This window comes from Aquila chrysaetos, chromosome 10, assembly GCF_900496995.4.
Source record: "Aquila chrysaetos chrysaetos chromosome 10, bAquChr1.4, whole genome shotgun sequence".
Classification (NCBI taxonomy): Eukaryota; Metazoa; Chordata; class Aves; order Accipitriformes; family Accipitridae; genus Aquila; species Aquila chrysaetos.
Window position 1 is genome coordinate 223,031 of NC_044013.1, and position 17,460 is coordinate 240,490.

General features: G+C 40.1%; 1 protein-coding gene across 1 annotated transcript in view; it reads right to left on the bottom strand.

Annotated features, from left to right (window-relative positions):
• Positions 1–17,460, bottom strand: part of WWTR1 (WW domain containing transcription regulator 1) — an 83,463-nt gene that overhangs the window by 8,319 nt on the left and 57,684 nt on the right. Inside the window, exon 3 of the mRNA XM_030028586.1 lies at positions 8,299–8,498. Coding sequence (XP_029884446.1) covers positions 8,299–8,498 — 200 coding nt within the window. The remainder of the gene's footprint in view (positions 1–8,298; positions 8,499–17,460) is intronic.

Genomic DNA, 17,460 nt, shown 5'->3' on the forward strand with positions numbered 1-17,460 from the left:
AATCTTCTTAATAATTTCTTGCCAGCTGTCATGCCCTTTTTTTTCAATTATCAGATTGAAATTCGATTGTATTGCTCAATACTACTGCACTGTATCAAACATAAGCCTGAAAATACCTTGTCTGTAGGAGGTGGTGGAAAATCTTTTCTGTATCCAGCAACTTCTCAATGGATCATATAGTACAAATCAGTGTCTCAACTTGTTGGGGACTGTGTATATGTATGTTGGGTGAGTAGGGGAGAGCTTGCCAAGCTCCCTGCTCATGAAAGAGAAAAACTGAACTAAAAATATGCTGTCCAGAAAAATATTAAAGCTGAAAAGTTGATAATAACAATGATTAACCAGAGTGACAAGCTAACAATCAACTGTTCGACCACAGAGCAGTGCCAAAGAAAATCTATGAAGGAAAAGTCATGCACCTGCAGAGAAAAAAGGCCATTATTTAAGGGTGTATTTGTTGACAATTCGTAGGTGGATTCACAGCAAGAGTTCTGAAACTCTTTTAATTAAAAATGCCAGATGCCTAGCAGGGATGATATTCTAGTGTCTTCTGTTTCCACAACAGGTAATGATGTATTGACAGCCTAAATTTCTCTCCAAGTAATTAATTTTACATAATTGTTCTCACTATACTGCCAAAGACAGCTTATTTGAGACTAGTAAATTCTATTACTTTCAAAGACTTGTAATCACTCCACTGCTTTCCACAGCCATTGTAGAAGTACTGTATTTAAGACAAAAGATGTGTATGTGGAAAGTGAGGAAAGGTCTCCAAACGACACTGAAAAATCTGTACAATTCCATGGAATTGTTTTTAAACAGACAGAGATAAATCTCTTTATGAAACATGTTTAATTAAATGATCACAAGAAACATGAGGCTTTTCTCATTCTTCATGTCATGCCTTATTCCTCTGAGCTCATTACAGAAGCACACACCTCTCCTCCCTTAAGTCTATGATTCCTCTGGTAACTTTCCAAAACAGCAAAACACAAAGCACTAGTGGAGATTTCTGAACCTCCAACTACTTAAAAAATGCAGTTGCACATAAAATCAAAGTACATTGCAAAAAACATAGTGTTGTTCATGAAAGGAGTTTCAGATCTCTAACCCTCCGTGAAATAAATATTATTCCTCTCACACTGAACTGCACAGAAAATAGGCAAAAATCTCCTTACAGCTTTTTATTTCTCTTACAGACTGACTCAAAAAATGCCCAGCCAAATAAACACACTGAAAAGAGCAGATAATTTCTTATATCTACTGCTGCTGGCTTGTTCCATCTGGCAAAAACAACCAACCAAAACTGCATGTGTACTACCTAAATTTAGGTTAATACAGATACACAGGCTGTGTTTCAAGGACACTCCTCCCAGAACAGCTTAAGTTCCAAGGTGAGGTTTATCTGACATGGAATAAGCCACTCAACTACCAAGGTCAGTGTGTTTTTCTGAGTGCTGATAGCCCTGGTCACAATGTGCAAACTCTTTATTGCATATACAGTATAACTGCTCTGAGCACGCTTAGCAAGCCCAGTTCTAACCTCTAGATGTTTCATGTTACACTAGAAGAAGAACTTTCTGATAATGCAATGTCTGTGCCACTTTAATAAACAGCTATGACTGTACTTGGGACAACTAATTGTAGCTAACAGGAGCAAAGTGACAACAGAACAGGTTTTGTTGTGGGCTAAATGCCCAAGCAAGTGCCGTGGGCAAGCTTGTACAGGCCAAGCTGAAACCTGTGCTACTTCAATGTCACTGTTACTGGCCTTGTAACCTCAGATTACCCTATAATTGCTGCAACCATACCTTCTTTTTACAGAATAGACACAAGCACTGCCTTCCTCCAAAAAGACACAAAGATTCTTCTATACCGTATTGTAAGGGGAAAAAACCGAAACACCAGTAACTTCTGTAACTTCCTCCCTATTTCCACAGTAATTTAATTTCCAAAAGTAGCTCAGAATAGACTATTAACAAAGTAAGAACAAGGGCTCAGAGACTACATTACTGCTATGCATCAGACTGTTTTATCTTATGGTCAGGAAGATGAACCGTCAGCCATTTGAGAAGGATTTTTGTTAAACTTGAAGGTTTTTCCCTGAACTGCCTTCCACAAATAGGAAAGCATTATTGCAAAATGTCCATTCTTTCCAGGGTGCTGGACTTACTGCTCCTGCACAAAATACTGTGAATTTCACATGTATTTGCAGACCTTAATGCTGGCTGGCTGTTTTCTGTCCTGCAGCTGACCTATGCAATCAGGGAATTCAGATAGTGATCTCTTTGGAAAACATGGTGCTAACTACTGCTTGGTCCAACAAGGAGAGATTCATACCCAGGTTTATTAATCACGTCCCCAGATACAGTAATTGGGCCTCCTAACCGCTAACTGCAGCAGGACCAACAATCCATTCCAGGAAAGTTTAATCTACTACATGATTTAGACAGGCCTTGCAAAGCAAGACAATTTGTGAGCTGAAAAGCCTCCAGCACCCTAAAGAAAGACTCACACTGGCACTTAAAAAAATCTCAGTTCCTGTCTCTTATTTGTTGCAAGAAACACTACGTTTATCGTAAGGTTACTTGATTTACTCTCACTTGGGGAATGGCATGGCACCTCCTGTGTCTTTATTTCAACATATTCCATGTTGCCTGTAATATTAACTCAGTGTGTACTTTATAATACGAAACAACAGACTCCTGTATACTGGAGTCAGAGTTAGGCTGGGGAAGCAGAGTACTGGCTCTACCATACATTAAGTATGCTCCTCCTCTGCTGCTGCCTCATGCAGGTGATTCATTCAGAAGTCACATTACAATTTTAGTACTGCTACAGATGTTAAGACTCCTTTGGTTCTTTGCTTCTTTGATATTATTACAGCAATGTTCAATAGTAATGGATCAATTACACAATCACAAAAGCTCTGTGATAGCCTGTTATGTCCTGTTGTCTATGGTATGGTAAGCATGACTACAAGGTTCTTAAGAATATTCAGGAATCTCCTACCTTAGGTTAAAAAGTCTGGCAAAAAATACCAGAGACCTCTCGCAGCCCTGTGGATGGCAATATTACAGTTGCAAGTGACAAGCATAGCCTTAGCTATTCAAATTAGCTCTCAGCTCTCAAATGCAGGAGTGCCTCCTGTTGGCCAGCAGACAGCCGTTAGCCCAAAAAGGACCAAACACCCATAATGATCTGCTTGCCACTACAGCATATGCTATTTTAAAAACCCAAAGGGGATTTTCAAAATAAATAACAAAACAAAATAAATTTAAAAAACCCCACAGTACTCTGACATCACAAAGGCATGTCAAAAAGCTTCATCAGTGGTTATTTGCAAAAATCTTTAAAAGCTTCAAAGCACTGCAGCGAGTTAAATTATTCACTGCATCTGAACACAATTCTGATGTAAACCCCTTTTTAGCTGTATGCCAGACAAATCTAGAAATTCACTGCCACACTTCCTGGAACCCTCCTTGGCAGAATTGAACTGAGCTCCATGCTTAGTTGCCAAACAGTCATTTCCAGCTGGGGGAGACGAGTGAGAGCATTTTTATAGTAAGTTTACATTGCTAGTTACTGCAATTCCTTTTCTGCCAGTCCTTGTACTTAGGGTGGAAAGTGAGACATCTAGATATTGCCTGTGCCATCAATAAATACGACTATTGGCCAGTCTGTGCAGTGGGAGGAGCACAGCAGGGCATTTTTCTGTTCAGGCCGTTGGAGGCCAGTAAGGTTCTACTCTGCGAGGACAAAACAGTGATAAATCTTCCTCTGCAACCCCATACACCAGTCCTTCTACAGCCTCGTTTGAGCCCTTGTAACTTTCTCTGCACAAATTTATGAATAGGATTGGGGGATCAGAAAGGAACCTCTGAGAAGTGTTGCCTTTTTGTGACTGTTTGTACCCTTCTAAACAAGGTGCAAGATGGCACTTGTGCACACAGAGAAGTGCTGGGACATCTTCCCTGTAGGACCCTTTCAGAGATTTCTTACTGATATCACCTCTAACTACTTCCATATCCAAGAAGCTCTTGAGTAGCAAGCAGATTCTCCCTTTTCCTTTGGAAAGCCGACAAAAACAGACCAGTAAGAAAGAAAATTAACTCTTTCCAGAATGACAAAACTGAGCAAGGAAACATTTAAATAGAAGCTGTCATACCGGTTTTCTGAAATGCTGCCCTTCCCGCATGTAATCAGTTAGCAGTTCTAGAGGCTTTACCAACTAAATGAAGAGGAGGACAAAGAAGGAAACAAATTCCCTAAGCAGTGAGCTTCCAGAACTGTGTATTCCTCCTGGTTGTATGTGCTGCTCCACCCGAGCAGCTGCAGCCAGGAATGGCTGTGGAGAGCCAGCAGCTGCTGCCAGGCTGAAAGGAGGTTTGTGACCCACCAAAGGAATTCCTCCCCTCTCACTCAAACTCTGCACCTCCTCGCAGTTGCTACCAGCAGTGTGCACACTTACTCAGCGTTTTTCCCTCAGATAGGTTACACTAGAAAAGCAAAAGCAGCAGTGAAGGGTCAGGGCAGGAGTAACTGTACTTGAATGCAGACGACTCCAGAGATTTGTTGCGTTCTTCTCAGCTGCCAGGGTTCAGGAGCGCTCAGGTTACTGGCAGGAAGTTCACGAAGTTCTGTTAGGAAGGATGGATTCTGCATCTTGCTTTCCTTGGGTGGGAAGTATGTTGTTCCTCAAGAGCTACACCAGTTCTGAAAACTTTTGTAATGCAAAGTGATACTGTCCTGCTTTATATAATGTGGAACTCAAACAAACACCATAGGTGCAGGGTGGTACTAGGCATAGTATGTTGGAGGCCTGATTAAGTACGGCACAGCTGCAGAGTGTCGTGCATGTATTAGTTTCAAAGTAAAACACAGTCAGCAGAGCAGGGAAACCAGCCCTTGTGTTAATGGCACAACTGTTCTGAAGCTTAATTTGCTCTTGTCCTGAAGAACAGAGCCAAAGAGTAAAAATAGGTAACACATTATTAGCACAATAACAATTATGACTAAGCTCATACCAGATATCCCCACTCTCTTCCCACACCCGTCTCTAATATGTTCTGAGCTCTTGATAGTAAAGGAGAAGGTATGCAAAAGGCTTGAGATCACTGCTCAGGGCAGAGACCACCACCTTGAACACAGTTCTGCACACGCAGGTAATGTATCATAATGTAACTCCAAACATTAAGGGTGATGGAATGTGGGCACAAGACGTTGGTGTCTGTACAGTTTCTAGACTCAGGTCTGAACCATGAAAGTCAAATTCAGCCCTGACACGAGCAGGTAAAAAAATTCAGAAACTTTAGTGGAATCATATCTGCCTTTCACCCCTGGAAACAGTCTCACCTGTTCAGCAAGAACACTGAGCACTTGCTTAACTTCGAGCATGTACATATATTCACCAAAGACAATGGGAATAATCACATGCAAAGATAGCCAAGCGTTGCTGGAGGAACTACGAAAGCACGTAATTGTAATGCTTTTTTTTTTTTTTTTAAATGCAGCTAGATGGTGCTGTACAGTTTCAAAATGTATTAATGAATTTTGGTTACTTACTTTTGTTAAGCAATTTTTTTTTTAAGTTCTTATACATATATTTAGATGAAGAAGGTAAAAGTAAAAATATAAATGAAGCAAATATATGGTTGTAAAATGTTTTTACAAATATTCACAGTAACGTTTTTGCGATTCTACTCGTCAGACATCCATTTTCATTTTGTTATCAATCTCTCTTTTACAAAAGCCTACTATATGATAGTATGTACATTCATCCTACAGTTGGTCTTTTTATCCGCACAAGATGAAGTTACTAAGGTTCCAGTGGTGTAACTGGAGACAAATTTGACTTACATATAGTTTGTACATGGGAAGAAAAGTACAATCATATTCTTGTTGTTAGAAGTCTGTATTACTATAAAGACCCATATAAAACTGCATTTTCTGTATATGAACAAAAAAAAGCACTTTCAATACAATTCTAATAATATTTAATGTGGTGAGTGATTGTAATAATGTCTATTATTACTTTCTGAAAAGTGATGTTTTGGTTAAATCCAATTAAAAATTATTTGTTCTGAAATATAAGCATGGAAAAAGAGTACCTCACATTCTCAATCATTACAAACATTAAAGACCTTTTCTTCCATTAATTTTACTGAGATGGTATGTTTAAAAAAAACCCCGAAACAACCTATTTAGCAAAAACAACATTCAAAGGCTGCAGAGAGAAAACCAAAAAGCCGGCCATTATTTGTGGTTTTCATGACTGCTGCCTCTAAAAGATGACAAATCCTTTCTGAGCACATACCCCTTCTGGTAAATCTGCTCTGATCATCCAGATCTCTATTTTAGACCTACAGGTTTTAAAGATGTATGTGTCCCTTTCTTTGCTGCCCACAAAGTCTTCCAGAGGTCATTGAGATGCTCCAGTCTGTTTTCATCACTAATGTGTTTTCTTCTCAGTCATTCTCCTCCAGACTTGGAAGAAAAAGTGCATCACTCCTCACCTACTTGCAGCTAGTCAACCTATGACATATACTCTGCTACTCCTCCTCAGAGGGCATCTAAGTGTGAGGATTTTTCTTAGGCTTCTTTTTGCATTTTACACCAGTCACTAACATTTCAAAACATTACAGCAACTTATGGTTCTCTAATAAATCATCAGAAAAGTTCAGCCAGTTGGCATTATTAGCCCAGTAACAAACATGCTTGTACCTGCTGCAAAGAAATGTCACACTGTATTTCTAAATACAGTACAAACAAATGTTACCCTAGAATAACCACAAATTTGTGGGACAATCCCAAAGGCAAAAGGACTGAAGGCGTGAAATAATAATTTCACAAAATTATTATTTCCACAGAGTATGGAAGTAAGGTTGGGTAACCTGGGAGGAATACAGAGACATTGTCTGAGGACACAGAGATGAGTTTAGGAAAGCTAAAGCCCAGCTGGAATTGAATCTGGCCAGGGGAGTCAGACAACAAGAAGGGCTTCTGTAAGTACCTAGGTGACAACAGAAAGGCTAGGGAAAATGCGGGCCCACTGCTTTTCCTGTGAGGAGAGGCTGAGAGAGCTGGGGCTGTTCAGCCTGGGGAAGAAAAGGCTCAGGGGGATCTCATCAATGGATGTAAACACCTGCCAGGAGGGTGCAAAGAGCACAGAGCCAGGCTCTTCCCAGTGGTGCCCAGCGACAGGACCAGAGGCGATGGGCACACGCTGGTACACAGGAGGTTCCCTCTGAACATCAGGAAACACTTTTTCACTGTGAGGGGGACCGAGCCCTGGCACAGGCTGCCCGGGGAGGTGGTGGAGTCTCCATCCTTGGAGGTATTCAAAAGCCACCTGGACATGGTCCTGGGCAACCAGCTCTGGGTGACCCTGCTTGAACAGGGGGGGTTGGACCACACAGCCTCCAGAGATCCCTTCCAACCTCAACCAGCCTGTGATTCTGTGATTTTGTGAAAGCTACTATTTTTAAAGGTACTTAGAACTGTAACTGCAGCACTTACAAGGCCACCGATAATGGTGTTATTCTCGATAAAATGTACTTCGTTCACACTGTTCCTGAGAGAAACACTTTATTTATTTTCTCTAAGGAAGCTGATTAATATGCCATGGAAAACACAACATCACCAGTGGAGTTGTCCGTAACAGAAGAAAGACAACTGTTAAAACTTTTTACTTCCTTAAGGCAGCGTAAAGGAAGTTATATACCTATTTTGTACAATATGAGTCATTATATAGAGCTGAAACTTAAGAAATAGAACAATAAACAAAACATCCACAAAGAACCATCTCTGGAAAGTCTTCAAATCAGAGGTATTCATGTAAGATGTGAATGTGATTTTATTTTAATTCAAAAGCAAAGGGCGCAAATTATAGAGTTGAGGTCAGAGTCAAGAACAACTCCCTATGTTCTGCCTGTATCTTCAGTGAAGCAAGAACATGGTCTACTACACAAACCCAAGTTAAACTGAGAATTAATCAGTGATAGTTGCTCTAGATTTATAAACAGATGCAGAATAGAATTTGGTCCTTAAACTACTATTACAGCTGGTAACAAAGACACCAGGTCTGTAACTCCTGACAGATGGCCATTTTGTGTTCTGTTCAATGCTAGTTTAGAGAAAAAAATGAAATGTTCTATTTATATTAGCTTTTTGGTTACCCTTACATAAAATAATGGTTAATCTTGACAAAAGTAACAGAGCCACTAATTGTACCTGGTAAAAATTTGGATGCATTGAACTAAAGGCTATTGAACAAAATAAGAGTATCCTTCGCATTACCTGTCGCAGTAACTCCTCCTGACGCATCCTAATTCGCTCCCTCTCCATCTGGATTCTCTGGAGCCTCAACTTCTGCTGCTGCTGCTGTTGTGTGGTCAGTGCACTGGGCAAGTTCAACAGCCCTGGCTGTGGAGTCTGGGGAGGACGACTCTGCTGCGACATGGCTGTGCTGGGTGTTATTTGGTGCTGGTGATTCATGACTGTGCGCAAGAAAATAAATCATGGCTGGTTAAGTAGAATTGTACTTTAAGATAAGAGAGGGCATAGGACACATTGCTCATTTACAGTAGAGAGTTATTAGAATTACTGTATCTCAAATGACTAACTACTTCATCTGGCAAGATCTGGTACTAGTAATTGCTTAATAAATGATTTTTAATATTTCATATGTATATAAAACATGAATACTTATAGCAAGTATTTATATTCATCCTGGTACGTTCAAAAGTTTACCTAATGATATGTAGTAAATGATATGCAAGTTTTTTTAACTGAAAATTCCTCTACAAACATATGCCTGTAATATGCAGTAAGCTAGTAAAAATGTTTTCAATCTTAACATTTTCTTTGTTGACAGATCTAAATTAATTATTGTAAGAATAATTACCAGCATAAATAATGAGCACTGTGTGTGTCTTCCACCACTATGAAGGAGATACACACTTTTTTCAATGACACGCAGATGAGAGACGTTCCAGTTCCAATTAAGAAGCAAACCTTGTAGGAGGTCCTGTTCCCTGGCAGGATGTAGCCTTCCTGTATTATCATGGATGAGTCACAGTCTCTGTGTACTCATCTATAAATAAGGGTTAATATTATATCTTGCAGAAGTGTTTTAAGCACTCCTTCCCTCACAGGCACTCACACTTTATAGTAATCAAAAGCAGCTTGAGAACTGGAATTGAAGAAAAAAAGTGCATCTGATAAGATCCAGCAACAAGCTGGACTGTCAGAAGTTACAAAACCAGCACAATAAAAAGACACCAGAAACTAACAGAAGCTACATCTTTCTATAATATCCTTAACATACTTTCACTTACTTTTTCAAAGCAGGTGAAATGCAAGGAAAAGATAATTGAATTGAATCTGTACCACATTGATAAATAAAAAAGTAAAGTAGTGAGAATCACTGCTAACTCTTCTTCATAGATGTCTTTGTCACTTTTGAACAAACACTGCCCTTTTTTTAAAATGGCCTCAGTCATTCCGTGTTTCAGGGTGCAGTCAGTGTAAGTTAGCTATCTGAGTTCACAGTGTGAAAATTACTGTCAATAGCAAAACAGTGTTACTGCAAGTTACTAATATATTATACCAGTTTCATTATCAAACTCAGCAAAAATCTTTATCAATCTTGTACTGAAATAACTGCCTAAACTCACTGCTGCTTTAAACAGTTACATCAGACAAGAATCGAGTTTAATGAGTTCTTAAATGCAAGGCTGTATAAAATCAATCCAAAAAAGATGCCAAGTTCAGGCTTGGCATAACTCCTCTCAGGAGGTACATAAATCAGGTAAGGCTGAATTTACAATTCATGGTTTCATTTGCAAATGAAAAAGGTCTAATAAATTAGAGATTAAGGTGTCTGATTTTAGACCTGATTTAAGACAACAGAGGGATTTGTAACTCTCTCCTGTGTTCTGGATATGCAAGCACCATATTGTACAGTTAATGTCTTACAAAGAAAACCAAAATAGTCTTTGCACATTTGATTAACAACTGAAACTTTATCTGTTAGGGTATTCAGATTTGGAAATGACCCATTAATTTACCACCTTTGGTAGGATATTCAAAAGGTTCATCTGGGTAATAACTCCATAGATGGCTCGTGAGAAATGGGGTAAGCAAACCTGATTTATATCTATGTAAACCAGCTAAACCCTTTCACTTGCAGACAGAAGGCTGCTGCTCAGACAGTTAATGTTGCTTAGACTGTTAATGTTACTTAACATAATCTTTTCTGGTCAAATTCAGAAACTATAAATCAGAGCAGAATTCTCTGTTGGATGGGCATTTTTATTCAGAGAACTGTTATGAAAGAAATCGCGAGTCTGTAGCTCCACAGTCACTCTGGTAATCATGCCACAAAGCTAAAATAATCATTTGGCACCTTCGACAGCAGGTATCACTTGGCCATGGAAACAGAACCACCCCTTCTCTCGTTTCCCTCAGTAATAGGCTTAGAAGGAACAGGACGAAATTGAGGCAGAGAGGGGAAACTGCATAGCCTCTGCTTGTACCTCCTTTTTATTTTTGAGTAAAATGGATCAGTTCCCAGCAATGCAACCTAATACCTTTAGTGAACCACAGAGTGAACAGTTCCTTCTTCTCCTTCCCCACTTTCACATTTCCAGTAAAAAACACATACAGTACCTAAAGCCAGTCTGGATTACAAGTGGTAGCCATGTACTGCTTTAAAAATTGACATTTTCACAAGGATTCCTTCACTAACGGGGCAATAGCTTCATTAACAAAGCTCTTACCTTTCAACAAGAACAGCCCAGATACTAAAATACTCTCTAGAAGAGATAGAGTATTTTTCTGCCCAAAGGACTAAGATTTGTATCTTCCTTTTTATCTTTCACTCATTGTTCTTACCCTATGAGAACTGAAATCTCAACTCAGTTCTATGCTTCTCAGACCTGAACATACTTACGCTGTGTACATGTCTGACCTTAAAGGATACAGTACAGCAAGCACTGTTAGAAGTGTGCATTGAAAGAAATGGGTTGATGATTTTCCAGCCTGGATCGAATGTATGATACCCATACAATGCAAAGTGCTGAACTTAACTAACTCTGCCAGTTCCAAGTTAAAAATTTTTTTGAAAGGTTGACTTTATGCTAGCCAGCTTTCTGCCTAATCAGGTACTGTCTTGTCTTTCTGCAGCTGGAGTAACGCAGGTACAGAGGCATTAGGCCAGCATAAACTTTGCCCTGCTTTGTTTGACAGAAATATTTACTTGTCCTCACATCAGATCTGAACCAAATTTTTCCTTCTGGATGATATACTATCACACAGGTCCAGCATGTAAAGACTATAGAACCATTTGAGAGTGCAGCTGCACGGTGTTTTAGCTTCAGTGGCAAATCCAGCTCAAGAAATAATCCAAGTTAAAAGCAGGCCTGCAGTAATATAACCTTTTCACAGATTCAGTTTATGTGTGGTCCACAAACAGCTGTATCCACACAAATGACATCATGCTTCCACATGAAACCAGAGTGTTGCCGTTTTATCACCTCTTCCACACCCATCTGCTTGTTCCTGCCCACATGCTATCCCTTTACTGAGCTGGCAAAAGCATTTTTGTGGCCACACAGCAAACTAAAAATTGCCCAGGGATAAAAAGAAGGTATTTTCTGACTAGATCAGTTCCCAGCAAAAGTAACTGGGTAGCTATGAAACTGTTTATGTGCAACCAACATAGGAGTCCAGGTGGGAAGAATAAGCTGGTTGCAAGAAAGACAGACCAAAGCCAGCACTGATCAGTAACTTTTCAGTGGTAAAAAACCCGAAAGGTTAGCAAGCTGCAGTGCTGAGGGGAAAGGTAGGAATGAGACCTGGGTGCAGACATCAAACCACTTTCACAATGGAAAACAGTATGTGGACCCACATTTTATGATGCAGTGCATCTAGTCTTATTCACATTAAATAAGTAAGAAATATTATAAGTACAATTATATAAATTATATCAGTGTAAATCTGGTGTTAAATTGCCAGGACCATAAGCACTTAGGCAGGACTTTAACTCTTCTCATATACAAAAGCATGTGCTTAAATTTTTGGCATGTCAATGGTTGAGTGAATAGAACAACCATGGTAAGAATCCAGGCTGGCTCAAGGATTACCACAATATAGTAAGCTCTCTGTAAGAAAATTGCTTTCATGTAAGCAGCACATGCAAATGATAGAACCAGGCAAAGTTAAGTAAAGATTAATAGACTGTACAGTGTGTCTGGCATACACTCAGGGCTAGGGCATGAGTTGTAGTACTATTCGTCATGACTATTTGTTGCCTTTGCTATATAAAATACTCCCTCTTCTTCATCAGCTGATCTGTACCTATGTTGTATCACAGCTGAAATTATACATGCAAGAAGGCAAAGAACAAGACAAGATGAAAATGCTGAGGAATATTTCTCCCTGAGCTATGGTCCCCAATAACCCTCCAAGTCATTTCTTCTCATGGGGACAGACAGAATGCTTTGGTCCAATGAACTCTACATCTTGGAGTAAATTACTTTCAAGCAATACTACCCATTGTTACATACCATCAAGGAACTACAGGAAGCTCAGTAGAATGAGTAAAGTAAGCATTCCCACACCTTGATATTAGGAGTAGAAATTATGTCAAACTGAATCTCCTACAAGTCAGGTATGCCGTAAGTATGTGATCAAATTTCTAAGAAACAACAAAAATCCATTTCACTTCCAAAAAAAGTTATTTACATCATCTGGGTTTGATAAAGCTATAGCTATGGCGAAGTTTTACAAGTTTCAGTGCAAGAGATTCACAGAAGGCAAATGAGTAGGTAGGAGCTATCCTCGGCCAATTCCACCACCTGCATTACTTGGCTCTGCTCCTCTTTCAGGCAGTGCCTTTCTCCTCAGAGGTTTGTCAGTCTAAATCTCTGGACACAGGTCCACAGAAAAACAGTTCTGTTCAAAACTACCACTAATTGAAATGGCTTTTAAAGAACCATTGATTTGGGTCATAGAGACAAACTTACTGAAGGTCATTTGAACCAGCTGACACCGCATTTTTCTCCAGCATACACTGCTTCAAGAAAAAAATGGGATTCAGGTAACTCTCCATTCAGTTTGAATACCAGACACCCACTTTCACAGCAGCTCGAACTGGACAGACTCAAAAACATTAAGTATAGAGGAATCATGTATCTGTGCTTTCAAACAAGTACAGACAGTTTTGCCAAGGTATCTAGATAGAGTATGTTTATGATAAAGTCTAACTTAAAATGGAGCGCTAAATTGATATGGTGATAAAATCAATTTTCTTTTTTCAATGTCAATAAAAACCAGTTTATAAATACACAGGTGCTAAGGCCCAGGTTTTGATCCTATCAACTGCATAACAGCATTATTCCACTTGAACTATTCTTGAGTGCAATCACAATAATGTCCCATAAGCAAATTTAGGACCTATGTGGTCTACTTTTGTGAAGTCAAATCTAGTTTTTGAGCATGTGCATGAACACATATAATGCACATTAAGTTAGTCTAACCTAGCTCTAAACAAATATTAACTGGAAATGAAAATAGTATAAAACACAAAGACTGTTAAGTGATTCTTTTTTAATATCTATTTTAGAAAGCAAAATGAAACCAAAACCTGGGGCATTCTGCACCACTTCCCACAACAACTGCTGCATTCAGCTGCTCTAAAAATATATCCTAAGGGTCAAAATGTTACATGTACAGTAATGAAACAGCTGACTCTGGGAACTAGCTGAAGAGTAATTAAATCATGGCAGATTTGCAAGTACTGTTTTGCATTGGTTCCACTGAAAGGCACTGAAATTAATATGAACAAGTCTTCAGTTAATGTGTTAAGTTTTAGCGCTTTTCTATACCAGCAATTCACACGTGATGGCATGTGGAACGCGTCCTCTGCAAAACAGCCTGTCCAAATGGTCCTCCAGACTTTTGAAAAGCACTGCCCCTCACCTTCCTGGTGCCTTTCACCACCTGAAGCCTGGGTTATATGAAATGCAGCATATCATCTCCAGTTTGAAACAGCCCCACAGGATAAACCACGAGGCCAAAGACATGTTGTACACAGATGATGAAGTGCTTGCTCCTTTTCCCCTCAGTCAATAGCCACCTTGCAGCCACTGCCACTTTCCTCAGCACAGTTCTTGGCCCATATTAGGCGATTTGGGCACTAAAAAACTCCATACAGTTTGTGCACTAGCAAATACCCATAGGCAGCAGATAAATCCTTTATATGTGCCATGTTTCCCTGTGTCATGGTTAAACCCCAGCCAGCAACTAAGCACCATGCAGCCACTTGCTCATTGCCCCCGACTCAGTGGGATGGGGGAGAGAATCAGGAAAAAGAGTAAATCTCATGGGTTGAAATACAGTTTAATAGGACAGAAAGGAAGAAAATAATAACAATAATAATAATGACAATAATAATAATAATAATAATAAAAGAATTAGAATATACAAAACAAGTGATGCACAATGCAATTGCTCACCACTCACCAACCGATGCCCAGTTAGTTCCTGAGCAGCGATTCCCCCCAGGCCAACTTCCCCCAGTTTATATACTGGGCATGATGTCACATAGTATGGAATATCCCTTTGGCCAGTTTGGGTCAGCTGCCCCGGCTGTGTCCCCTCCCAACTTCTTGTGCCCCTCTAGCCTTCTTGCTGGCTGGGCATGAGAAGCTGAAAAATACTTGACTTAGTACAAACACTACTTAGCCACAACTGAAAACATCAGTGTGTTATCAACATTCTTCTCGTCCTAAATCCAAAACATAACACCATAGTAGCTACTAGAAAAGAAAATTAACTCTATCCCAGCTGAAACCAGGACACCCTGCTTGCTCAGTTCCCTGTCATCCTCCTCATTGTGCAGGAAACCAGCTGACTCACTGGCCTCACATTGATAGAAATTCTGGAGCTTAAGGTTGTGTGTGAACATGCACACATGCTTGTTGCCTGTGCCTGGGGCACTGCAGTAAGCAATACATTTTCCAGGACAGGAGAGGGGTGCAGAATGTACTCCCAAGGAGGCAGAATACAAGAAAAAAGTTTAAAGAGCTATTGCCTGCAGAAGAGCACCACTGCTACAGCTGTGCTAGACAATACTCTGCAAACACAGCATTAGCAATATAAAGATCTCACTTTGTATACAGAACTGACCACAAAAGATAAAGATGAGAAATCTGTGGAAAGATTTTATTATCTCACTGGGAAAAGCATAAAAAAATGAATGGGACAGTATTACTGAGAATAATTCCCTAAAGTAATGCAGGTGTAGTAGATACACTACAGAGACAGTAACTTATGGGTAATCTTACATACATGAAGAGTCCCTCATTCAAGACAGAAAACATTCAGAGAAAGCATGACTGTGGCTCTCAAGAAAACAATATAACTGATAGCAAAATGTCTTCAAGTACCAGGGAAAATCTAACTGAAACACCCAGGAAAATGAAGAAAACAGTAACAGCCAGTAGTGCTGAACAAGCATATCAGCTCCAGCTGAAGGAGCTGTGAATTAAGAAAAAGGCCGACTGAGAACATAGCCTGGTAACCACAGGAAGATCGTGGTGAACATTTCCAGGTTGTACACAACAGTCAAAAGACTGTGAGGAACAGAACCACTTTAAAATTTTTGGTACCAGAGATACCCTTGGGCATCTCATAGTTTTGTGTAAATGTAGCAATTGTCAGTCATTTTCAGTGAAGAAGTTGGCAATTGCACAAGCAAGTCCAGTACTTCTCATATTAAGCTATCCAAAGACACTGTATGGGCTGCTGATTTACCCAAGACAAAAGTTCTTCCTGTTTATGGTGTTAAGAATAGCATCCAGCATTGATATCCTCCAGATAAGCCAGGAGTGAAATGCAGTAAATTTTCAAAGTATTAACTATATGGTTTGTTCAGAGTGCAGATTAGTTTTACTATTTACACAGATCAGTACCAGCTGCATCGAACAGGCATGGATTAGTCCTGTGCTATACCCAGGACCAGTTTGGGTCTCAAGGCAGCTTTATTACCTGTAGGTGGTGCAAAGCCCACACCAATAAATCCTTCTGGACCTTGTGGAAAGCATGCAGGATATCTAAACCATCTTTGCAACATGCTTCCAGAATCAGGTGTTGTGGAGAGTATAGCACAGGGATGCCAGTGTGTCATCCAGCATGACTTCTCCAGAGGCATGTAGATGTCATCTGATCCCCAGGTTAAGTCTCCTGGAACCCACAGACTGCAGTGCAGAGGCACCCACTTCCTTTTGTGGAAGTGTATTAGCACCAGCTTTGAAAGGATCATTATCAGATCTGGGCTAGATCTTCATACAATTCCAGATTTGGGATTCTCTGCATAATGCTCTCAAGATAAAGAAAGATGACTATACTACCAGAATGCAGACAACCTTATACTGAAAACTGCAGCTTCCTACATCAATAGCCATTATCTCTGAGAAATTCTGACCTGAGAAAATCGGAAGACCTAAAGAAATGTCCAGGTCAAAGAACATAAAGTCTACCAATGATGAATGATCTTTCCATGTTCCCTGCAAACCTAGTGGCAGTGGAATACTTGAGATAAATGATGCACAGAAAGGAAATGCGGTGATGTTACACACAAAGCCAGAGGCACAGAGGCAGGCACTGGCAGTCCTAATGTGAAACCCACAGCACTTGTAATCCTCCTAAACGAACTATTGGCCCAGAAATCCTGCAGTTTAGCAGAGCAGTTAAAGCTACTGAATGATGCTTCAGAAAACCCAATGCAGTAGTGCTGCACAAACTGCAACTAAAAGCATTTGTCATTAGAGTTCTGACAGATGGGGAAAAGGGACTTCTTGGTGAAGTGAACGATTCCACTAGGAAGATAGCTGGCTACAAGGCTTTGAGATGTTTGGCAGAAATCTGCATGTGCTGTACAGTGTATGCGAGTACACAAAGCAAATCCAACAATTTCGAGCTTACTGGGCATAGGTGGTTCAACATAGTGCAAACATGCAGTAAGTCCATCCAGTTTTTTAAAACTGCAGTTGTCCTGCTGTGGCGGATTGCGCCCCAGCAGCCAGCAACTAAGCCTCCACGCAGGCAGTCACTCAGTTCCTGCCCCTGCCAGCAGGATGGGGGAGAGAATTGGAAGAGCAAAAGCAAGAAAAACTTGTGGGCTGAGATAAAGACAGTTTAAGAAGTCAGGCAAAGCTGCACACACAAGCAAAGTGAAATAAAGAATTTATTCACGACTTCCCATCAGCAGGTAGATGTTTAGCTGCTTCCTGGAAAGCAGGTACTCAGCACATTTAAGGGTTACTTGGGATGCTGTAACCGTGAACGTCTCCCCTTCCTCCTCCTTTCCTTGACCTTTTATTGCTGAGCATGGCATCATACTGTATAGAATATCCCCTTAGGCAATTCAGATCAGCTGTCTCGGCAGCATCACCT